Below are 25,950 nucleotides of genomic sequence, written 5' to 3' on the forward strand. Positions count from 1 at the left end.
TACAAATGATAACATTTATTTATATATATATATATATATATATATATATATACACACACATATATATATATATACATGTATATATATTTCAATTATATGTAAATCCGTTTTGAAAAATAGCTAAATAAATTATGGCACAGTGATACAACTGTCCTAATATAAAGAAAAACGCCTCCTTAAAATAATGAAATTCATGTAAAGGAAACTTTTTTTTTTTGTAGCTTGGCATAATCTTTTATGTGGAGAAGAGGGGAAAAAACAATGAAACGGTTTTCTATAAAATATATGAAATATTTAAACAACCTGAAATCCATGTTATGGGACCAAATTGAAGAAACATGCTGCAAAAAAAACAAAACAAAAATTACTTTAAATTAAATTAAAAAAACTGCGTAATATAAAGGATAAACTATTTTTAAACCAAATGAAACCAACATAAATGCAACAACAAAATTAAACCCTTTGTCTTAGTGTATAATTGACCCTGATATATTTTGATTGAATTATTCAACAGGGGAATAGGTTAACAGCTTTGAAAGCATCAAAACATTGAAACATTAAGAAACCTCTGCTGTCTAGACGCAGCACGAGAAACATGATGAGCCACAGTTTAAAGATGACCATTAAAAATTTGCATCTGGTTTCAGGTGGCTGCATTTTAAAAAAACAGACCAGTCAGACTCTGGAATACTGCGCAGAGCTCCTAGGCCTGGATGAAGACGACCTTAGAGTCAGTCTTACCACCAGGGTCATGCTCACCACTGCAGGGGGCGCCAAAGGCACAGTCATCAAGTAAGTGACCCCGCATGATCACATCTGCTCAGCCGCTGACCCTCGGCAACCTGATTTGTTTTATTTCTCTGTTCGCGTCCAAATGATGATCAAAACATGACCATAAAAAATCACCTGCTTGGTATTTTCTGCACTCCCTTCACATCTCAATCATTCCCTCAATGCGAAACGTCTTCTAGTATTACATTTCATCATTTCACCCCATTCGCATTGGCATAACTGTTAAATGAATCCTCCGCTCGCCTGCTCGCAGACGAGAGGAGCGCTGAAAATAGCTAATCGCAGCTTTTCCATTAGAGATATGGTCAGTATAATCAAATGTGGCATAGACTAAATTGGCTGAGTCTAGTTGCCATCCAAAGTCTTCTGCATTTAAACGGACGTATTTCTTTTTATTGATTACGTAAGAGAGAAGGCCTTTCACGACTAGGCTTGAGGTATCAAGCAGCTTTTCCCACACTGCTGGTTAAAGATAAGACTCAGGTTTGCAATTTTGTGAAACAAAAGCCCAATTCTTCTCAGCTTTCACCATGCAAAACCCACAGTCCAATTACTGCTCATGCCAGGAGAGAGGAATTGGAAAAACTCGATTGCCTTCATTGAATCGTACCCTGGGTTCTTCGTCGCCCAGGTGGGGTTTTATATTCTGCGGTGTCTGAATGATAGGCCAGCGCTCGGTGGATTAATATTTAACCAAGCACAGATGCTGGACTGGGAGTGTTTGCACTGCATGAATAATGGATGTTTGTCTGAGGGAGTGGCCTGGGGTCTTTTAGGTATGATGAGAATCAAAGTCGCGAGAGGTTTCGCTGCCCTCCTCATTTGACTGCGAACAGATGCACGACCACGTACATATGCAATATGCGTTTTATGGAAAATTATGGAGACTGTATTCAAACAAGGCTAGGCTGACCCTTGCAATTCACACCGCTAGACATCGGAGAGGGCAGCAGCTTGTGCTTGACAGAGCTTCATTTCAACGGCGTATTGTGATTCCTAAAAATCTGTTAAACGTAACAAAGCAGGTGACATTGAGAAGGAAGAGCGCCACAGCCTCTCGACACGCACACTACGGAGGGAATACACTAATAGCATAAAAGCGAGTTAATGAAAAGCAATCTCGCAGACTGGAGATCGTAGAGATTATTGTGAGCCAGGTCCAGCTTTTATTAACTGCGCAGGCAATAAGAGTCACACAGCAGGTATTCCCACAGCGGGACGGTGCCGTCGAGAGAGAGCGAGAAGGTTTTATCATCCAGTTCTGGAGTTTCAGTTCGCCGGTATCCGTACGCCTCCTGAGGATAGTGGGGGAGCCGCTGTGTCTTGTGATTATGAGCTGCTTTGCTTTAATAAGCGTGTGTTATAGAGATTTATTGTGTTTTCGTGTAATATCGCCGGGCTGCTGCATTTCAAGCCCTTTAAGCTTCACCGGGATTTCAAGCGCTGTTTGTTTTGCGTGTATACATTTATCAAAGTTACCACTGCAAAATAAGTATGAATGGAACCTTTTCCCTGTACTGTTTTCAGTTTAATTATGCAATTAATCTACAGGAGGACCATTAAGTCGTTTTATACACTTTTAAAAGTCGACTAGGCCTTTTAGACCCAGTTATTTGCATACTATAAACATATTTTCTTGCATACACTACCAGTCAAAAGTTTTTGGACAGTAAGATTTTTAATGTTTTTTAACCTTTTAACTGTCACCACCTAACTATTACAATCCTAATATAATCATGACAAACTATATATCATTGAAAAGGTCTAAGACTCCTAAATACAGTGCCCTCCACTAATATTGGCACCCTTGGTAAATATGAACAAAGGTGGCTGTGAAAATAAATATGTATAATTTATCCTTTAGATCTTTAATAAAAAAAAAAATCACAAAATTCTTACCTTTCATTGAAGTAAAACAATGGAATCTGGGGGGTGATCTCATTATGAAATATTTTTTTTCCTCTAGTTCTCTCTAGTGGCCACAATTATTGGCACCCCTGGAAATTTGTAAAATGAAATAAAATATCTCTGAAGTATATTCCTATTCATATTACATTTTTTTTAGCACACCAGGGTGGCTAGGAGTATAAAATTGTCCAGCCGTGACTTTCTGTTCCACTGGATTGTAAATATGAGGAACACAAAGGCCAAGTTCCCTTAATTATCCATCACAAGGAGTAAAACCAAAGAATGTAGTTCTGATGTGGAGAACAACTTTGTTGAGCTTCACAAAATAGAAAGTGTCCAAAATCCCTATTTCCACCATTAGGGCAATAATTAAGAAGTTCCAATCAACTGAAGATATTACAAATCTGGCTGGAAGAGGACATGTGTCTATATCGTCCTAATACACAGTGAGGAGAAGATGTTGAGGGGCCAAAGACTCTCCAAGGATCACAGCTGGAGAGTTGCAGAGATTAGTTGAGTCTTGGGGTCAGACAAACAGCCCCTACATCACCACATGTTGTTCCAGAGGGTTTCAAGAAAAATCTTCCTCACTCACCCATAAACAATCTCCAGCATATTCAGTTGTCAGACACGACTGCAACTTCAAACAGGACTGGCTTCTATGGTCAGATGAAACTATAAAATTTGCTTTTTGGCAACAAACCCACCAGATGGGTTTGGTGCAAACAGGGATAAAAAAAGCTGCTGGGTCTTTAATGTTGTGGGCCGATTTTTCTGCTGGAGGTCCTGGACATTTTATTCAGATACATAGCATTATGGATTCTGTCAAATACCAATGGGTAAAAAAAATCTAAACCTGACTGCCTCTGTTAGAAATCTTATATGGGCTGTGATTCGATCTTCCAGCAGGACAGTGTTCTAAAACAAACATTAAAATCAACACAAAAATGGATCTTGATGGATCTGGAGAGATTCTGTATGAAGAAATAGTCTCTCTCTTGTCTCATTAGACATTGTTAGAGAAAACTCAGAGCTGTTATCTTGGGAAAAGGGTGTTGCAATAATTGGGTGCCAATAATTGTGGCCAACGTGAAGTAGAGAAAAACATTTATTTCCTAATGAGATTTCCCCCACAGCTTCCATTGTTTTACTTCAGTGAAAGGTTAGAAGTTTGTGAATTTTTTGAATGAAAGATCAAAAGGACTTATTTATTTTCACAGCCACCTTTGCTCATATTTACCAAGGGTGCCAATATTAGCGGAGGGAACTGTAGATATTTTACCACAGGTTTTTTGTTACAAATTATGAAGGAACAGTAATAGATTCATTTATAAAAAAGAGTGCACCTCAAAAATCTACATCATAAAAGGAGTTCTGACCTTTCTGTCCCACCAAAAGTCTTTTTCCGTTGCCTTTTTTTCTATTCTGTTTTAGAAATTATCATAAATGAAATATCAAATGAAAGTTTAAAGTTCTTTAAGTTCTTTTGAAACCCATTTTAAAATCTGACATTACATTACCATGGAAATTGTATGTCAAAATCATATTAGAACATTAATTTGTTGATGAATTCTTGCAATTAAAGTTTGGATAGTGCGCTTACACGTTTATGTTTCAAAAGTAGGGATGACAGATAAAGGGTTAAAGAAGCCTTTCTGCTCACCAAGAGTACAGCAAAAGCAGTAATATTGTGAAGTATTTTTACTTTTTAATAGAACTGCTTTCTACTTAAATACATTTTAAAATGTAATTTATTCCTGTATTTAAACCTGAAAAAAAAAATGTGCTCAGCAGTTTTCAACATAATAATATTAATAAATGTTTTTGAGCAGCAAATCAGAATATTAGAATGATTTCTGATCACAGGAATAAATTACAGTACAACAAAAGTCTTAGTGAGCAGAGGAGACTTACTGTCCAAAAACTTTTGACTGGTAGTGTTGTTTTAGAAATTTTAGTCCTTAGGGAACTTATGTAATTGTCATTTTTGAAATCAAACTTCTTTTCAGGTCTCAGCAAAGCAGAAAATTGTCCCAATTTACCTTTGTCCCCAAAATTACCTTTTTCCCCTCGAAAAACTAATTTTCTCTCATATATCGTTACCAAACATTTTCAGTGATGCTTAAATTTAGACTGTAACGGTTGTAATTATATTCGTTTGTCCTCTGTATAACTGTAGAAACACACTATTGTCAGGTTACATAAAGTCAGAGGAGATTTTTTAGCAGCCTTGAGCATTGCAATCATAATGGAATTGGGAGGAAAATAAATTAAATTTCGACTCAAATTATTTCTCGCTGGTGTCCTGCTTTCCCCTCAAGTGTTTTTTGCACATTTTGCTTAGAGTGGTAAAACGGCAACTGTCTTCTGAGTGCAAAGTTGGATGGAGTAAAAGAGAATGGACATGTATTGATGAGGCGGCATTAGCAGAAGCCCTGGCCCAGATTTTGACTCCTCCTGTCCCACTTTGCTCCTCTCCAGGGTGCCTCTGAAGGTGGAACAGGCCAACAATGCCCGCGATGCCCTCGCCAAAGCCATTTACAGCCGGCTCTTTGATCATGTGGTCAAACGGGTCAACCAGTGCTTCCCCTTTGATACGTCCTCCAACTTCATCGGCGTGCTGGACATCGCTGGCTTCGGTGAGCCCGAGTGATTGCCACAATGGACGGGTCACGTTGGTTTAACACTGAATGTCCTCGTTTACCTGTTTTCAGAGGCTCTTACATTTTCAAACATGTCAACCAGATGCATATGAGAAATCAGTCAACCCAGTCGAAATTTCTATCATACATATTTTTGTGACTACAAATTATATGTGACCCTGGACCACAAAACCAGTCACAAGGGTAATTTTTGTTAAATAAAATAGGCTTTCCATTGATGTATGGTTTGTTAGGATAGGACAATGTTTGGCCAAGATACAGCTATTGGAAAATCTGGAATCTGACGGTGTAACAAAATCAAAATATTGTGAAAATAGCCTTTAAAGTTGTCCAAATGAAGTTCTTAGCAATTCATATTACTAATCAAAAATTAAGTTTTGATATATTTTTACGGTTGAAAATGTACAAAATATCAGAACATGATCTTTTCTTAATATCCTAATGATTTTTGGCATAAAATAGAAATCAAGAATTTTGACCCATACAATGTATTTTTTGCTAATGCTACAAATATACTGTACTTGTGCTACTTATGACTGGTTTTGTGGTCCAAGGTCACAAATTACAAGCTTAACAATTTGAGTGATATATATTTAAGTGATATATATACTTTTTTTTTTTTTTTATTAACATGAATTTCATGGTGTTTGAATGTACTTATTTGATTAGACACATAGATATAGTGCAGAATCTTAAATATTACTTATTTATTTAATGTTTTAATGATGATCAGTTTTAATTATTTTTTTTTTTTACATTTATGTAATTTTTTTAAATGTTTTATTTTTTAATTGCCACTGTATGTTGCGTACAAAACTTTTTCTGAGCTATTTTGACTAGTCTAAAGCTCTTAGATTCTTCTGAAATATTATTTTTTTAATAATAATAATAATAATAAATATTCAGAAAGATGTAAAAAAAAACGGCCTGACAATATTGTTTTTACATATTACTGTGTGATCTAATTCTTGTTTAATATTGACTAAACTACTTTTCTTTTAAATGTCCACTTAATCTTTAATATTTGGCCATTTCTTTATGACAGAAATGCTACAGCCACTGTAATTCCTTGTATATGTGGACATTGAAACATGTAAATTTAGACTTAGGTTAGCATATTTAGAAAGATATTGATGTATACTCTATTTGCATAGGTTTATAATATGCTGAGATGGAGTTTGAGACACTCCACACATGTAAATTATAACAGTTTGTGCGGAGCAGCATTTATTTATTTTTTTTAATCAAGTACTCGAAATGAATCGAGGAATCGTGACAGCCCTACTAAATATAATAATGATATACAAAAAATGCTAACAAATAAAGATAAAGAAATACACTTGCAATTAAAGTCCGTACCGTAACCCTGAAATACAGTGCATAGCTGTAATTTTTTTGGGGTCTTTATAAACCGAAATTATTTACCATGGTAATTGACTGCAACAGATGCTGACTGTCATTAGAGGTTAACTTATATGTAACCTGAAATATTCCATTAATGTTAAACTCTAAAATAACACATTGTGGGATATGACTCATTGAATATATAGACGATGAAATGATTCACTAGCTATTAGCTTGTCTTACGCAGAATAAAGTTTGAGAATCTGCAGTAGGATTAACGATAATTGGCTCTCGCTAACTCTCTATAAAACTATTTCTCTATAAAAGTGTAACTGTTAAATGCATTTAGAGATATACCTTGCACATGAATCATTAAATCCTTTTTTTTATATTCCCGTTCAGAGTATTTTGAGCACAACAGCTTTGAGCAGTTCTGCATCAACTATTGTAACGAAAAGCTGCAGCAGTTTTTTAATGAACGCATACTGAAAGAGGTGAGTCATCAGTGCTATCGGGATTTTTAGTATCGATCAGTGACTCATAACTATGCCCTTCTTTAAACTGACGCATGAAACCATTTCATGTATATTCTTCTTTCATTGCAAGCGCACGACAGTTCCGATTTAACGATTCCTGTTTAACTTCTTTTGCAACGCTCTTGTTCCAGCAGAATAAGATAAGCATTTTCCCACTTTCAGCAAAAATGATGCACTCTTATCTTGCGTTGTGTTTTTTTTTTTTTTCTCTTCTCAGGAGCAAGAGCTGTATCAGAGAGAAGGCCTCGGAGTGAATGAAGTTCATTATGTTGATAATCAGGACTGCATAGGTCAGTGTCCCTTTGGCTGTGAATAACAACGACCTTCCTCCATTCCATTCATTACGGGATGCACTATGGCCCATAGACGCCACCTTAAATATAATGAAGTCCTCCGCACATGGAAAGGCACTCTAAACCCAGCGTGAATGTAATTTCGTCTCAAATTGTGACCTTCAAGTTCACCTTCAAAAACTGTTCTAGTTATTTGTATACATCGCCATGTGTGTTAGTCTCCCGACAAAACATGGCAGAGATGAATATTCCAGCAGAAATCCATGCTGGGTGCCTGAGATAACACAGGAATGAATCCTGGGAGGAAACTCTCCCACTCTTGAAGTCTCTGGAGAGGGTTTAAGAGATAAGATGAAGAGCTTGCACTGTTTTAGTTTTTTGATGCCGGTTGAGCAGTGCAGTCTGACCCAACTCACCCTGTCAGAAACAGAAAGTCGGTTCAATCTCAGGACACGCGGTTAAATCTTCACCCGGTTCACTGAATGCAAATTCAGGTATCAGAACCAATGCCTTTAATCTTTTATTTTAACTCCTAAAGACTTATTCAAGATCTTCCTCATATGCATTGGAAAAGAAAGCACCTCGCCTTGTGTAAGTTTGCACAGTATGCTGGTGGCTTAACATAACATCTCGCATCTGATGCGGCGCAGAAAGTAGGCACACAACACCTGCATCGCAGATGTCACTTCTTTTCCGAAGGGAAAGCCTCGCTTTCCTTCCGCCAGCTCTGCTTTTCCTAATTCTCTCGATAGTGATGCAACACATGTCCTTGTGACTTCCAAATGGACTCGCAGGTCCTTTCCCTGCATGTCTCCTAATCAATCACCTCACATTTATACTCTGGTGTCTGCTCATGCAAATACATGACTGCGCTTGCGTCCGCACCTCTCTCACCTGTGCGTCTCAGATGAATTATGCATATGACGGAAGCCTTCGCACTGATTATCAAAAAGGTCCATGTGTGCCTTCAGACTTTGCATGCGCCCATTAAACTTGCTGAGTTCTACTTCACTTTGGATAATACCTTCTGCGAGGGGGATTGAATATATTAATTTACTATTCAGCTTGAATTCATTCACATGAAAAGTTTCTGTCGTCAGTCCCCAACTTCTCTTTGCTTTGCAGATCTGGTCGAGGCAAAGCTGGTGGGTATCTTGGATATTCTGGATGAGGAGAACCGTCTTCCCCAGGCCAGTGATCAGCACTTTGCAGAGGCGGTTCACAGCAAGCACAAAGATCACTTCCGTCTCACTGTAAGAAATGATTCGCTTCTTTTCCACAGCCACTACAGTTTAGCGATGAAAAGCTTGAACTACCATCCTGCGGGATAGTTTCATACAGGCCCTCAGTAGTTCATAGTTTATCCTTGGTTCATTATATCTTGAAAGATTGTCAAAGAGTAGCTTAATATTTAGAGGAAGATAGAGGAAGATGCCCCTCCACCTTTAATTTTCTTATTAACCGTACATGTCACTGAATCTTGTGCTCTTATTCATCTTGAACATCAATATTTGAAATTTATTCTATCTGCGGAATTTCGAGGGCAAATGTAATTCATTTAGATTTTATTGTTAAAGTGTATATACAGGTCCTTCTAAAAAAATTAGCATATTGTGATAAAGTTCATTATTTTCTCTAATGTACTGATAAACATTAGACTTTCATATATTTTAGATTCATTACAGACATTTGAAAGTAGTTCTAGCCTTTTATTGTTTTAATATTGATGATTTTGGCATACAGCTCATGAAAACCCAAAATTCCTATCTCAAAAAATTAGCATATTTCATCCGACCAATAAAAGAAAAGTGTTTTTAATACAAAAAAAGTCAACCTTCAAATAATTATGTTCAGTTATGCACTCAATACTTGGTCGGGAATCCTTTTGCAGAAATGACTGCTTCAATGCGGCGTGGCATGGAGGCAATCAGCCTGTGGCACTGCTGAGGTGTTATGGAGGCCCAGGATGCTTCGATAGCGGCCTTAAGCTCATCCAGAGTGTTGGGTCTTGCGTCTCTCAACTTTCTCTTCACAATATCCCACAGATTCTCTATGGGGTTCAGGTCAGGAGAGTTGGCAGGCCAATTGAGCACAGTAATACCATGGTCAGTAAACCATTTACCAGTGGTTTTGGCACTGTGAGCAGGTGCCAGGTCGTGCTGAAAAATGAAATCTTCATCTCCATAAAGCTTTTCAGCAGATGGAAGCATGAAGTGCTCCCAAATCTCCTGATAGCTAGCTGCATTGACCCTGCCCTTGATTAAAACACAGTGGACCAACACCAGCAGCTGACATGGCACCCCAGACCATCACTGACTGTGGGTACTTGACACTGGACTTCAGGCATTTTGGCATTTCCCTCTCCCCAGTCTTCCTCCAGACTCTGGCACCTTGATTTCCGAATGACATTCAAAATTTGCTTTCATCCGAAAAAAGTACTTTGGACCACTGAGTAAATAAGCTTTCCATTGATATATTGTTTGTTAAAATAGGACAATGTTTGTCTGAGATACAACTATTTGAAAACCTGGAGTCTGAGTGTGCAAAAAAATCTAAATATTGAGAAAATTGCCTTTAAAGTTGTCCAAATGAAGATCTTAGCGATGCATATTACTAATCAAAAATCAAGTTTTTATATATTTATGGTAGAAAATTTACAAAATATCTTTATGGAACATGATCTTTACTTAATATGCTAACGATTTTTGGCATAGAAGAAAAATCGATCATTTTGACCTATACATGGTATTTTTGGCTATTGCTACAAATATACCCGTGCTACTTAAGACTAAGATTAAGGTTTTGTGGTCTAGGGTCACGTATATGGTTCCATTGCTCTGCTGGTCCATAAATCTGGCACGATCAAAGTACTACTCTTTCAATATTCAAAGTGCAAATAGAGACCTAATTTTTTAAGCATGATACAGAGCTATCTACACAACTTATTATAGCACACATACTAATAACAGCCTAGATATTATGTAGCCTAATTTGCGCTCGGAGTCGCTCTCTAAACGCAGGGTATTAAAATTCCTTTTGAATGCGCGTGTGTGTTTTACTTTTGGTTTCGTTTTAACTATCGCGCGAAACTCTCGGCGACGCGGCGCGATTTTACAATACAAGAGATTACTTTAACAAAACCATTTGAAAGTGGGAGGACACAAACAGGATTTTGAAAAGCGTGTCCCCAGTGGAAATTATGCCCCTTTGTGAGTGGAATTCTGTCGCTGAGTTATCATCTGATCTGATGTGTTGGACAGTACATTGAGACAGAGCCGCCATGAATTGCATCTGACAGAATGTGCGCTGTGGCACCAAATATAGGATATTTCTTCAAAAGCAGATTGTAAAGACATTTTAATTGTCCAACATCAAAAATCGTCATATCACACACCAGTAACTGCAATGCAGTTTGTGCAGATCCGGAACAGAGTTTGGTTGAGAGAAAAAAAACGGCCGGTTCCTAGTTCAACGGAGCGCAGTGTCAGTGACGGGGAGCGATTGACGGTTAAAATCTCAAATCTTTATTAAATGTAATAAAGTGAAGATGAAGTTTAAATGGTTATGTAATGTTGGAGAGAACGGCTAACCTGTCACTGCATCAGCTCACAGCAGTCTGTGCAGTAATTAGGCTAGCAAAAGTTTTGTAAAATATAAATAAAATATAATTGGCTGAATCGTATAAATGCTGGATTAAGATCGTTTGGGGGGTCGAATCGAGATCGCGATCTTTTAACGATTAATTGTGCAGCTCTAAGCATAAGCCAACAATACATTGTGTGGTTCAAAGTTATCAATTTTTCTTATATGCCAAAAATCATTAGGTTATTAAGTAAAGATCGTGTTCCATGAAGATATTAAGTGAATTTCCTGCAGTAAAAATATCAAAATGTAATTTTTGATTTGAAAGATGCATGGCTAAGAACTTCATTTGGACATCTTTAAACGTGATATTTTCTTCTAATTTTTTTTAAGATTTTTTTTGCACCCTCTGATTCCAGATTTTCAAGTAGTCGTATCTGGACCAAATGTTGTCCTATCATAATAAACCACATACCAATAGCTTATCTATTTAGCTTTCAGATGATGTTTAAAACTCAGTTTCAAGAAATGTATCCTTATGACTGGTTTTGTGGTCCAGGGTCACATATGTATTTAACATATTATGCAAAAATCAGATGACAGTTGTGATAAGTTTACATAGGAGGGCAGTTTTGCCCAAGATAGGGAGTCATCTTACCCCAGTAGTGGGGAAAGATGGCCCCTTTTCATGATTTTCAATTTTGTATTATAAGAATTAAATTAGCAATTATTTCCATTAATTTCCCTTAATAATATATTTGAAGCATCATTATCTTGTATGCTAATGCATTTGTAAATATGTTGCAATTTAGCAATATATTCATTCCGTTCCTAAGGGAGGCATTTTTCCCCCATTGTGCTTTAATTATTCCACATTATTACAATAAACATGTTTTAGTGCTATAATTAAATAATGCATTAACTAACTATAAATTACAAATATGCTTACTTTTGGCATTATATTAGGCTACTAAAACTTGAGAAGAAGAAATGTGCTCATGTTTAACGAAAATACAGTGTTGCAATGCATAATTAGGTTATGTTTTCTTTATGTGAAATTATATTTGTTACTTTATTTCTTTTGATTTGATGACCTGGGCATTTCTTGACGTTTTTTTGTGTGTTTCACCCTGATGCTCCATCAATGTCAAGACCCAAATATGAAGGAAGTCATAAAAGCTGCAAAGATGGATTTTGCTGAAAGTTTAATTCTGTGTGGGCTGTTATTTTTCAGGTGCCCAGGAAGTCAAAGCTTACAATCCACCGGAATCTGAGAGACGATGAAGGTTTCATGATAAGACATTTTGCTGGCGCCGTGTGCTACGAGACTGTAAGGTCCCAATTCACTCAGTTCATTCTGAATCCTTTTATGTATGGAAGCCATCTTATTGTTTTAGTTCTGTAATGTGACAATGTTTAACATAAGTTAATTAATTTCTGCCACATTGTAAAAACAACTGGGGCTTGGGGGAATCCCTTTGGTAAAGTTGTTGGTTTTTTTGTGCGATTGACTTTGTGTTTATTTCTATACCCTGTGGGTTTTGTATGTGTGTGTGTGTGTGTGTGTGTGTGTGTGTATGGTGTATGTGTGTGAGCAGACCCAGTTTGTGGAGAAGAATAATGACGCCCTCCACATGTCTTTGGAGAGCCTGGTGTGCGAGTCGAAGGACAAGTTTGTCCGGAATCTCTTTGAGAACAGCTCCAATTCCAAGGACTCAAAGCAGAAGGCTGGCAAACTCAGCTTTATCAGTGTGGGAAACAAATTCAAGGTGAATCTGTCCTTTAGCTTTACATTTCTATTCTCCTGATAGCAAGGAAGCACATTTTGTCAAAGGTGTTAGCAGGCCTGAAGATATGACAAAAAAAGTTAAGCTTTCAAGATTACAGGCTTTCCTCAGATTAGAAGTTCCTCAAGGCTCTGTCTTTGGACCGATGCAGATTTTGTTTTGTGGGGCTAGATATTCATTAAGTTGTTTTCTTTTGGTTCCTCTTGTAGTTGTACAGTGGGGAAAATAATTATTTGATCCTCTGCTGATTGTACATTTGCCCACTGGCAAAGAAATGATCAGTCTATAATAATGGTAGGTTTCTTTAACAGTAAGAGACACAATAACAAAAAAAAAAAAAAGAAAATCCAGAAAAATGCATTTTAAAAAAATTATAAATTGATTTGCATTTTAATGAGTGAAATGAGTATTTGATTCCCTATCAATCAGCAAGATTTCTGGCTCCCAGATGTCTTTTACACAGATAAAAAGCTGAGATCTCAGTTTGTTACCTGTATAAAATACCTGTCCACAGAAGCAATCAATCATATTCCAAACTCTCCAGCACGGTCAAAATCAAAGAGCTGTCCAAGGATGTCAGGGACAAGATTGTAGACTTACACAAGGCTGGAATGGGCTACAAGACCATCGCCAAGTAGCTTGGTGAGAAGGTGACAACAGTTGGTGCGATTATTCGCAAGTAAAAGAAACACAAAATAACTGTCAATCTCCCTTGGCCTGGGGCTTCATGCAAGGTCTCACCTCATGGAGTTTCAATGATCATAAGAAAGGTGTGGAATCATCCCAGAACTACACGGGAGGATCTTGTCAATGATCTCAAGGCAGCTGGGACCATAGTCACCAAGAGAACAATTGGTAGCACACTACGCCATGAAGGACTGAAATCCTGCAGTGCCCGCAAGGTCCCCCTGCTCAAGAAAGCACATACAGACCCATCTGAAGTTTGTTAATGAACATCTAAATGATTCAGAGGTGCATCTAAATGAATGCTGCATATGACCTCAAAAACAACATCCCCAGAGTCAAACATGGAGGTGGAAACATTATGCTTTGGGGATGTTTTCCTGCTAAGGGGGCAGGACAACTACACTGCATCAAAGGGACGATGGACGGGGCCACATACCATCAAATCTTGGCGGGAACCTCCTTCCCTTATTGAAAATGGGTCGTGGATGGGTATTCCAGCATGACAATGACCCAAAACACACGGCCAAGGCAACAAAGGAGTGGCTCAAGAAGAAGCACATTAAGGTCCTGGAGTGGCCTAGCCAGTCTTCAGACCATAATCCCATAGAAAATCTGTGGAGGGAGCTTAAGGTTTGAGTTGCCAAACGTCAGCCTCGAAACCATAATGAATGAGAGGATCTGCAAAGAAGAGTGGGACAATGTGTGCAAACCTGGTGGCCAACTACAAGAAACATCTGACCTCAAACATCTGTGATTGCCAAAAAGGGTTTTGCCATCAAGTACTAAGTCATGTTTTGCAAAGGGGTAAAATACCTATTTCACTCATTAAAATGCAAATCAATTTATAACTTTTTTTGAAATGCATTTTTTTTTTTTTTTTTTTTGTTATTCTGTCTCTCACTTATAGACTGATCATTTCCATGGGAAAATGTACAAAATCAGCAGGGGATCAAATAATTATTTTACTCACTGTAGGTTTTAAAAGCTACCATAAAAGACATTTTACCTTTTACCTGGTGATCTAATTCCTTTCCTTCTAACTTTTGCCCTTTCTCCATCCTCCTCTCTTAGACCTTCTCCTGTTTCTTCAGCCTTTCCCTGTGAAAAGTTCTGGGCCCGAAATAAATATGTAAAGAGAAACAAGGAAAAAAAACTGAAGCTTTTGTAGGGTAAGCCTGGCTGAAATATTCAGTGCTGGCACCACAGGGTAACCTGCAACCTCATAAACAAATGCAGATCTTAGTTTGCTCCCACCCTTTTCCTCCCACCTCTATCACCCACTTGGTCCATTGCCATGTTTTTGTGCGAATGTGGCTGCTACATTTTTGGTCTCTGTTGTAGTTGTTTGTCATGAAATCATACACAAGGAAGAGAACTTTCATCACCATGTTATTTTTCACCATTATATATTGAATTTGTAGAAAAGATCTTCATAGTTGGATCAGTCACTGGCATAATGCATGTCTGTTAACTTTCTGTATGTGTCAAAACGTGTGAAAACATTTGCATGGCAGCGCAACTCTACAACTGTGTGTGTCAACAGATTTGTTTTAATGAAAGGATATTCTTAATTAAAATTTACAGGACTCACTCTCACATTTCATTTCTGATTAACTTTCATAGACCCAACTGAACCTTCTACTGGAAAAGCTACGCAGTACAGTGAGTAATGTGTTATTTATTCATTTTAAAAAACGTTGGCCACTTGTTTTGGTTATTACTGAGTGTGTCTAATGCATGCCGCAAACCAGGCGGCACAGCAAATGATGCAACGTGACAGTTGCTGATTTATGGCACTAGTAAATGGCACATTAAAATGAGCAAAATGTGCTTGTTTGCTTTGAATGTCAGGGAGATGGGATCTTCCTGTCTAAGTAGGCCGTTCTTGGCTAGAATATTCTGTATGGATCCTTTTCACAGACTGATAATGCAAAAAATTAATTAATTAAATGAGTTAATGCATATTTTTTTATCATCTTAAGTTATTTAATGCTGGCATTTAATAAAACAAAAAAAAGTCAATGCTGCTGCAATTTAAATACATATAGATCAGTAAGATTTTTAATGTTTTTTAAAGAAGTTTCTTATGCTCATTAAGGCTGCATTTGTTTGATCAAAAATACAGAAAAAATATTGAATATTGTGAAATATGTGAATATATTTTAAAGTGTGATTTATTTCTGTGATGAATTCTCAGCATCAATACTCTAGTCTTTAGTGTCACACGATCCTTCCGAAATTATTATAATATGCTGATTTATTATCAATGTTGAAAACTGTTTTGCTGCTTAATATTTTGTTGGAACATGTGATACTTTTTCAGGATTCTTTAATAAATAAAAAGTTAAAAAGAACAGAATTTATTTAAAATAGAAATGTAACAATATAAACTAAGTTTGTGGTCAGTACACTTTCTTTTTTTTTTAAACTGATTCATACTTTTATTCACTTTAATTCACCAAGGAGGTGTTAAATTGATAAGAAGTGAATAGCAAAGATTTCTATTTTGAAGAAATACTGTTGTTTTTATCTTTTCTTCGTCAAAGAATCTTGAAAAAAGAACCAGAGGTTCCAAAAAATTAATAAGCAGCACAACTGTTTCCAACCTTGATTAAAAAAAGTAATAAATCAGCATATTAAAAATGATTTCTAAAGAAGCATGTGACACTGAAGACTTGAGTAATGACTGCTTAAAATTTAGTTTTGCCATCACAGGAATAAATTACATTTTAAAATGACTTAAATTAAAAAACTGATTTTAAATTGCAATAATATTTTCAATATTACTGTTTTACGGCATTTTTTGCTGAGCAAAAAAGAAAAAACTCAAATATGTCATAGCTATAAATAATATAATAATTTCCCATGTGTATGTGTTGTGAAGGGCTCCAGTTTTATCCGTTGTGTGAAGCCTAATCTGAAGATGGTGAGCCACCAGTTCGAAGGAGCTCAGATTCTTTCTCAGCTTCAGTGCTCGGGTATGTATATAATTATATAGGTTTATTTTTTTTCACTTCCCCATTCATCTCACAACACTTGTGGTAATGCTTCAAATATTTCAATTTAAGCAAACCCATCACAAATACACAGCGCTCATCAGTCGCAAGCTCCCTTTTAAAACAAATCCCGATATTGCCTATGGAGCGGCCATATTAAATGTGAGCTCCACTGATTTTTCATTATCTTTTGGAAGTGGCGTTACCACAAGAGTGTTTTGAGGGTTGCTGTTGTTGCATTTTATAGGCTGTTAGCAAAGTTTTAGAAATAAACTTTCAGGCAAGAGGTTTAAGAAAAGTATAGGCGAAAGCATTCCTTGAGACCTTTTTTGACTAGTTCTAAGGAAGTACTAAGTGTCCTAGTTTATTCTCAGTTCTGCTGTCAAAGGCAAGCACATATAGTATTCAAGTACAGGCTGAGTGCACATTACAAAGAATAAGATGTTGAATCTTCCTTCAAACTTGCTTCATGCTTCAGCTCCAGGCTGTAATGCAGCAAATCCTGTATCTTCACTGACTGCATGATCTGTACTTCTCTTCTCCTCTCAGGCATGGTATCAGTGCTGGACCTGATGCAGGGTGGCTTCCCCTCCCGAGCTGCGTTTCACGAGCTTTACAACATGTACAAGCAGTACATGCCCAGCAAGCTCGCAAGGCTGGATCCTCGACTCTTTTGCAAAGTAAACCTCTATTGTTTGCATCTAAAATGAATATTCTTACTGTTGTTCACCTGATGTTCTTGTGTACATAATCCGGATTAATATGATAGATGGTGGCTAGCTGGATTATTTTTAGAAAAGGCTATATGACCTTTCATATCCATGTGCCAAAGCACGCACGGAGTAATCCCTCATTGATTTCCATGATAAATGATAGTGGTTTATCATTGGTAGTTACAGATGCATTTGAAAGTCAAATTGCGTTTTAATCATACATATAAAGTATTTACTTCATCATAAAATGTACAATTAGGTTCCACACTAATACAGTACATGATTAGGCTGCAATTAATGATTGATTGCAATTATTTAAAAATTACGGCTTTATTCTGATGATCGCTGCCTGCATGTAATGCAACGTCTAGGCTCTAGAGTATAATCAAGGTTTAACAATAAGGGCTTTTTCATGCTGTCTCTGTTAGACCTTTATTTTGGATTTTCACTGAAGCATATGTTGTTTTTCCCCAAAAACCCAAAAAGCTATTTAGACAATTTATGTTTTTCATTTGCAATTTTACCACTGTAATATAACTCTTTGACAGCTTTAAACTTCATAAACATAGATGGAAAGTGTTATAAGTTGCAAAACATTATTGATTTTGTTACAGTGTGATCATAATGTTTGCCTCTTTTTAGCTTTTTTTGAAAAGCTGTCAGTGACAAATTTAAATCATGTTTTGGATCAATGACAGGGTGTCCGTGGGTCCCTAAAAAGTCTTAAAATGTGTTAAATAATGTTTTCCTAATAAAAGGCTTTAAAAAGTCTTCAAATGTGTTAAATTCAGATTCAATGGGTCTTAAATATTTTTGGTCACATTTGTTTTATACATGTTATTTTGTCCCCGTAAAATACTGTTTACAGCAATTTGTTTTTCATTTGCGATGCCATCAGCAAAGAATATAACTTTTTGACAGCTACAAACTTCATAAACACTTCAGCTGCGAAGTGGCAGAAGTCTTAAATAATGTTTTCCTATTAAAAGGCCTTAAAAAGTCTTCAAATGTCTTAAATTCAGATTTAATATTTTTGTTCACATTACCGCAAAAATATCTTCAGTCTAACAGACCTAATGACTGTTTACAGCCATTAGACAAAGCAAAGATTCCCCAAAACATTTCTTGTTTGTAAATTCATAAATGTACTTAACATTAATCTTATAACATTATTTATATTTTTCTGCCTGGTAACAGCCCTATAGAATTTATTGTTTAATAGTAATAATTTGAAATGAAAGGTAATGCATACAGTACATTAAAAAGGTTAAAAAAGGCCTTTATAAAGGTAAATAAAAAAATATGCAGATTGTTGAACACTGATGAAAATATTGCTTAAAAAAAATTGTGTTCAATATTTTCTGCTGATATGGAAAGTTCACTGTATATTGTTGTAATAAATATCAAATGACATAGTAATAGTTATCAAATGTCACTTTAGTTTTGAAATTTAGTTTTCTTTTTACATTAAACACATTAAATACATACATAAACTGTATGTATGTAATATAATGTGCATTTCCATTACAGGTTTAGGTCTTAAATTTCATATAAGGTGGTATTAAAAAGGTCTTAAAGGACCAGTTCACTTACAAAACAGAAATTTACAGATAATGTACTCACCCACATATCATCCAAGATGTTCATGTCTTTTTTTTTTTCTTCAGTCGTAAAGAAATTATGTTTTTAGAAGAAAACATTTCAGGATTTCTCTCCATATAATGGACTTCTATGGTGCCCCTGAGTTTGAACTTTCAAAATGCAGTTTAAATGCAGCTTTAAAGGGCTCTAAATGATCCCAGCTGAGGAAGAAGGCTCTTATGTAGCGAAACGATCAGTTATTGTCTTTTAAAATTACAATTAAATACTTTTAACCTCAAATGCTCATTTTGTCTAGCTCTGTGTGAACTCTGTGTATTCCAGTTCGTGACAGTTAGGGTATGTTGAAAAACTCTCATCTTATTTTCTCTTCCAACTTCAAAATTGTCCTTTATCACTGCAGAAGTACCGACCCAGTGTTTACATGCAACATGCAAAGAAGGTCAAACGCCCTTTACAAAAAAGATAAAACAGCTATGTAGGATGATTGTGAAGTTAGAGGAGAAATGAGATGGGCGTTTTTTGACATACCCTAACTGTCATGAACCGGAATATACAGATTTGATGTAGAGCTAGAACAAGATGAGCGTTTGAGGTTAAAAAGTATATAAACTGTACATATTTTTCGAAAATAACCGATAGTTTGCTAGATTCAAACTCCAGGGCACCATAGAAGTCCATTATATGGAGAAAAATCCTTTTTCCTCAAAAAACATAATTTCTTTACGACTGAAGAAAGAAAGACACAAACAGCTTGGATGGCAAGGGGGTGAGTACATTATCTGTAAATTTTTGTTTGTTGTCTGGAAGTGAACTACTCCTTTAAAAAGTCTTAAATTTCACTTGTTCATATCTGTAGAAATCCTGAATAAAAGTCTAGTTTAAAATTCTTAGAAATGTGTTACTTAGAAAAGAACAAATAAGCTCTTTAGTTTGGATTTTGACTATTTTAGAAGCATATTTGTTTTATAAATGTTATTTTGTCCCTGTAAAATACTGTTTACAACAATTTGTTTTTCATTTGCGATACCATCTGCAAATAATAACTTTTTGACAGCTACAAACTTCATAAACACTTCAGCTGTGAAGTGGCAGAAGTCGGAAAACATTACTGACTTGCTTATTGCTTTCAAATTATTCTGAGTCTAACTCACAAGTCATTCTGGCAGTTATGTTCAAAACTGCACGAAAACCAAATGTTTAAGTTTCCAAGCCATAAAAACATCAAATGTAACACCCAAAAGAGCTTGTTTGTCTCTGCTGGACATTTAATAAGTACACAGTCACTGTCTGATTCTATTGTCTCCTGTCTCCTTCTGCAGGCTCTGTTTAAAGCACTTGGCCTCAACGAGAACGATTACAAGTTTGGCTTGACCAGGGTTTTCTTCCGCCCGGGGAAGGTGATAAATCCTTCTAATATTTCGCATGAGGGTTGAAATAATACAAGATTGTTAAAACCACTATACTGTTTCATTAACCTAGCGCACATGAGGACCTCATAAATGCAGCTGTATAAATCTCAACGTGTTTCTGTGTTTGCCTCAGTTTGCAGAATTTGACCAGATCATGAAGTCTGATCCGGAGCACCTGGCCGAGCTTGTAAAACGGGTCAATAAGTGGCTGGTGTGCAGCCGCTGGAAAAAGGTCCAGTGGTGCACACTGTCAGTTATTAAATGTACGTCACCCTTCATAACCTCAATAAACTGCCTTTTACAAAAGCAATTAGAAGCATCCCACGCCCTCCCATTCACCTTTGCGGTTTTACAGTTTGATGCTGTTGATGAGTAAGCATCTTCTTCCTCTTTCTTTTTCTTGCCACAGTGAGGAACAAAATGAGCTTCAGGGCCAGTGCCTGCATCAAGATTCAGAAGACCGTTCGCATGTGGCTATGCAAAAGAAGACACAAGCCTCGGTATGTACACACGCACCAGCATGCCTCCATTAGTGACCGTGATTTCTCATGCATTGCAAACTCAGTGTGAGGATCTGTTTTCCAACACTTATGTCAGTGTGGTGTCACTGTGTTGCTCGCATCTATTTGGTGTTTTTGAAAAGCTGTCAGTGACAAATCAGAATTGCGTATTGGATCAATGAAATGGAAAAAGCTTTTAAAAATCTAGTTTAACATTGTATTTTTGTATTCGTGTTTGTTTCTTATGGTTTTGAAAACCTTTTATACTTTTTTTTCCAAGAAAAGTCATATTTTTATTACCTTGAAACAATCTTAAAGGAACAGTTTAACCATAAATGAACATTTGCTGAAAGTTTACTCACCCTCAGGCCATCTAAGATGAGTAGATGAGTTTCTGTTTGTTCATCAAAACAGATTTGGAGAAGTTGAGCATTACATCACTTGCACACCAGTGGATCTTCTGCTGTAAATATGTGGTGAATCAGGAGAAAAATATGCTCAGATCAAGCACTGTTTACAAGTAAAAACAGTCCAAACAGTTTTAAACAAAAATGTGACCTTGGACCATAAAAACAAAGACTACAAAGTCATAAGTGTATTTTTTTTTATTTATTTGAGATCTATCCACCATCTGAAAGCTGAATAAATGAGCTTTTCATTGATGTGTGGTTTGTTAGGTTAGGGCAATATTTGGTTGAGACTATTCGGAAGTCTGGAATCTGAGGATGTAAAAAAATCGAAATATTAAGAAAATCGCCTTTTAAAGTTGTCCAAATGAAGTTCTTTGCAATGTACTGTATATTACTAATCCAAACTTAGGTTTTGATATATTTATAGTTGGAAATTTACAAAATATCTTCATGGAACATGATCTTTAGTTAATATCCTAATGATTTTTGGCATTTAAGAAAAATCAATAATTTTGATTATTGCAACAAATATATTCATGTTGCTGACTGGTTTTCTGGTCCATGGTCACATATGTTGATGGATTTTGATGTGAGAGTATGACAGGGGATACAGTTTTCACTGCAGGAAATGGTATTATGGACTTGTTATAAAGCCTTAATGATGGATTTGTTTATTGCAAACACACTGCATTACACTCAAGATGTAAATTTAAAGGGTTAGTTCACCCAAAAATGAAGATTAGTCCATGATTTACTAACCCTCAAGCCATTCTAGGTGTATATGACTTTTTTCTTTCAGTTGAATCCAATCAGTGTTATATTAAAAAGTGTCCTAGCTCTTATAAGCTTTATAAGAGCAGGGGGTTGGAGTTTCTGTTCAACAAGTCCAAAAGAAGTCCAAAAAAGTGCATCCATCCATGATAAAAAAGTTGTCCACACTCCATATTTATCCATATCCATAATAATCACTTTTCTCTAGTTTGCGCTAGCTGTCGTACACTGAAGTTGTTCCTAGGCGGATGACGTAGAATGTATCCTTTGCGAATGTGCCGCTGAGAAGAGACAAATGCGGAAGTGGAGAGGAGAGAGCAAAACAAAGGTCACGAATTAGAAGTAAAATAAGAAGTAGATTTGTTTTATTAAACAAACTAAATTAAAAAAAAAAGTACCGTTGGCTACTGGCACCCCCCACCGCCCCCAAAGCTGTAAACCTAGGGGAAACAGTGCTACGTCATCTACCCGGAGCATGACAGTTAGCACAATCTAGAGAAAAGCAATTATTACGTTTTAAATATGGATATTTTTCTTACGAAAAGGCATTGATTCGCTATAGGAGGCCTTCATTCACCCCCTGGAGCCGTGTAGAGCACTTTTTATTATAAATGCATGCGCTTTATTGGACTTCTTTTGGACTATTGAACAGAAACATCCACCCACTGCCATTATAAAGCTTGGAAGAGCTAGGACAATTTTTAATATAACTCTGATTGGATTTGTCTGAAAGAATAAAGTCATATACACCTAGGATGTCTTGAGGGTGAGTAAATCATGGGCTATCTTTTATTTTTGGGTGAACAAAACCCTTAAGAACTGGAACTGTGTGCATTACTTGTGGATTATTGTGATGCTTTTATCAGCTGTTTGGATTCTCATTCTGACAGCACCCATTCACTGCATGTAATGCTACATTTTCCAAATATGTTCCAATGAAGAAATAAACTCGTCAACATCTTGTTTTCAATTTTTAATTTTTGCCTCTCAAAAATGACCCAAAATGAGATCTAATATAGAAGATCATTAAAGAGGTGTATAAATGATGTATTTTTGAATAAAGTAATGAACTAGACATAAAAGTAAGCACTATTGTCTCTGTTCTCATGGCAGCATTGATGGCATGGTGAAGGTGAAAAATTTGAAAAATAGGATGGAGAAATTTACCGAAGCTGTGAATGGCCTCAAAGAGGGAAAACCAGAAATGAGCAAACAGGTCGAGGAACTGGCGTCCTCCACCGACGCCCTCATGGCCAAGATCAAGGTGAGGTTTTCCACTGGACAAGCGCCCAAGGTTGACAAACCCCCTTTCACCTCCTCCAGCTTACAAAGCACAATGATGTTACGCGGTGTAGCTCTTTTCTTAGTCTGCCGTCGTGTATCGGTTTCCATGCATAATTCAACAGGTGTGTGTTTTTCCATGTCCTGATGAAGGCGGACTAAAGCTGTGGCTAGAATTGTCTGCCAGCTTCGAGTGTCTCTCTTTTTAGGGCCTGGAGAAAGAGAGCAGAAGCTTTTCATCTCATTCAGCAGAAAATCTAGCACTCAACAGCAGAGTAAATAAATACAAAGTATGCAAATCGACAGTCGACAATGAGATTTCTGTCTGCAGATCATCATTGACATTCGCACCACACGCTGTCAAGTCGATTTTCAAGGCTTTGCCGCATTATGCCGTTTCTAGTGTTGATTTCTTGCCTTCCTCCGAACTTTCAGCTGCGGCTGATTGAATGCAGCGTATGCATTGTTGTATTCTCTACGTGGAGCCCAACCTCATCTGTCAGACTCGGAGTGCATTATTGACAGGGAGCTCGAGAGACATTGCGCCCTCTCCCTGATAGATAGCTGGCACCGCAGCTGAAACTTTTCTACCTGAACATTCCGTTCCTCCCTCTAAATGAGATGCGCTCTGCACTTCTGCACCCGCTATAGCCCTCTTTGTTATTAGCATAGCACGTTTTGATTAGCATCTGGTTTTTGATTGGCAATGCCTCCTATTACCTTACCATCTGGACTGGAGATTACTGTGGCCTCCCTGGCTAATAACGTAGATTGTGTCAATGGCTGTCATTCAACACACTAGCGCTAACCCGTCTAGCGTTAGGGGGTGAGACGGACCCTGTCATTGAGTCCCCACCCCTCTGCGGTACAATGATCATCCACAATGCTTGCACCCCTCCAAGCTCCTCTGGTGCTCTGCCAGATGGCACCAAATCCACATCCAGGTTTAATGAATATCTGCAGGATATTAATACAACCGCGGTGCATGTGGCCCAGCGTTACCGCTGTTGCCGAGCTGACGAGTAACCACTGAGTTGCTGACATTTTTTGCAAATCTTCTTCAAATTTGTTTAATGAAGCACAGGAGGAAAAGCTACTGTAGAGTGCAACCGAGTGGCCTGTCCTGTCATTGTTTGTCAGCATTGACTCACCCTATTCCGGCGTTTTATTATTACAAAGGGAGATACTTGGAGTGAATGTGCAAGCTTTTGTTTTCCATACAGCAAAAGTTGGTTGTGATTTATTCTGTCGAGCTTTAAAAAGTATATACAGTTGAAGTCAAAAGTTTACGTACACTTTGCAGAATCTGCAAAATGTGAATTATTTTCTCAAAATAAGAGGGATCATACAGAATGCATGCTATATTTTATGTAGTGCTGACATGAATAAGATATTTCAGATAAAAGATGCTTACATATAGTCCACAAGAGAAAATAATCGATGAATTTATAAAAATGACACCGTTCAAAAGTTTACATACACTTGGTTCACTTGGCTGTGTTTTTTTGTTTAGTGATAGTTGTTCATGAGTCCCTTGTTTGTCCTGAACAGTTAAACTGCCTGCTAGTCTTCAGAAAAATCCTTCAGGTCCCACAAATTCTTTCCAATGACTGGATGATTTTGAGATCCATCTTTTCACACTGAGGACAACTGAGGGACTCGTATGCAACTATGACAGAAGGTTCACACCTTTACTGATCCTCCAGAAGGAAAACACAATACATTAAGAGGCAGGGGTGTAAACTTTTGAACAGAATGAATATGGGTACACTTAGTTAGCCTAAATCATTTTTTTTTTCTTTAAGTTAGACGCTACAGAAGATAGCTTATATGTTTCCCAAAATGTCCCTGATCTTCAAATTTTAAAAGTTTTCACCCTCTGGCTCTTAATGCATTGTGTTTCCTTCTGAAGCATCAGCATTTGAACTTTCTGTAATAGTTGCATATGAGTCCATCAGGTGTCTTCAGTGTCAGTCATTGTTTAAAAGGGTTCAAATACACAAAAATGCTGAAAAACCAAATTTGTGGGACCTGAAGAATTTTTTTAAAGAACAGTGGGCAGTTTAACTGTTCATGACAAACAAGGCACTCATGAACAATTATCACTAAACAAATAAACTGTGAAGAAGCTGTGGATCATTCAGGTAACAACACAGCATTAAGAATCAGGGTCATTTTTATAAATTCAACTATTATTTTCTCTTGTGGACTATAAAATAATTGACATTTTGCAGATTCTGCAAGGTGTATGTAAACTTTTGACTTTAACTGTAAATGAGCAATATGTGATGTTGCGTTTATACAACAGCTTGACTTTTAAAAGTTTGTCTTTAAAAACCCTCTTCTGTGCAAAACTGCTTCCTTCCGCCACAGATTCAAACCTTAGTTTGACAGTTAAACAGCTGAGCCCAAGCCTCTGTTACTAATTTGAAAATGTCACTTTAGAACTAGTATCGAAGAAATGTTGAGTTGTTTCATTAAATGCTTATTGTAGCAATCTGTATTACATAGAGTATTATGAGAGAGAGAGATGGACGGCCTCCATCTGATACAGAATTCATTCCTCAGCTAATTTTTTCCAAAAGCATATTGCGCATCAGTGAGCAAGCTGGCTCGCTCTTGTAAAACTGTGGTTGTGTTTAAGTAATCACTGTCATTGTTGTAAAGTCAGTTGTG

At 36.9% G+C, this 25,950-nt stretch overlaps 1 protein-coding gene across 1 annotated transcript in view; it reads left to right on the top strand.

Moving 5' to 3' along the window:
* The window catches only part of LOC141295228 (unconventional myosin-VI), a 102,084-nt gene that overhangs the window by 34,269 nt on the left and 41,865 nt on the right, over nucleotides 1-25,950 (top strand). The window contains exons 12-25 of the mRNA XM_073826441.1: nucleotides 648-792; nucleotides 5,182-5,339; nucleotides 7,110-7,201; nucleotides 7,461-7,533; nucleotides 8,662-8,789; nucleotides 12,353-12,448; nucleotides 12,717-12,887; nucleotides 15,216-15,254; nucleotides 16,477-16,570; nucleotides 17,138-17,268; nucleotides 20,223-20,300; nucleotides 20,446-20,575; nucleotides 20,722-20,812; nucleotides 23,107-23,257. Of these exons, the coding sequence (XP_073682542.1) occupies nucleotides 648-792; nucleotides 5,182-5,339; nucleotides 7,110-7,201; nucleotides 7,461-7,533; nucleotides 8,662-8,789; nucleotides 12,353-12,448; nucleotides 12,717-12,887; nucleotides 15,216-15,254; nucleotides 16,477-16,570; nucleotides 17,138-17,268; nucleotides 20,223-20,300; nucleotides 20,446-20,575; nucleotides 20,722-20,812; nucleotides 23,107-23,257 (1,577 nt within the window). The remainder of the gene's footprint in view (nucleotides 1-647; nucleotides 793-5,181; nucleotides 5,340-7,109; nucleotides 7,202-7,460; nucleotides 7,534-8,661; nucleotides 8,790-12,352; nucleotides 12,449-12,716; nucleotides 12,888-15,215; nucleotides 15,255-16,476; nucleotides 16,571-17,137; nucleotides 17,269-20,222; nucleotides 20,301-20,445; nucleotides 20,576-20,721; nucleotides 20,813-23,106; nucleotides 23,258-25,950) is intronic.

The sequence above is a fragment of the Garra rufa genome, chromosome 21 (assembly GCF_049309525.1).
Source record: "Garra rufa chromosome 21, GarRuf1.0, whole genome shotgun sequence".
NCBI classification, from domain to species: domain Eukaryota; kingdom Metazoa; phylum Chordata; class Actinopteri; order Cypriniformes; family Cyprinidae; genus Garra; species Garra rufa.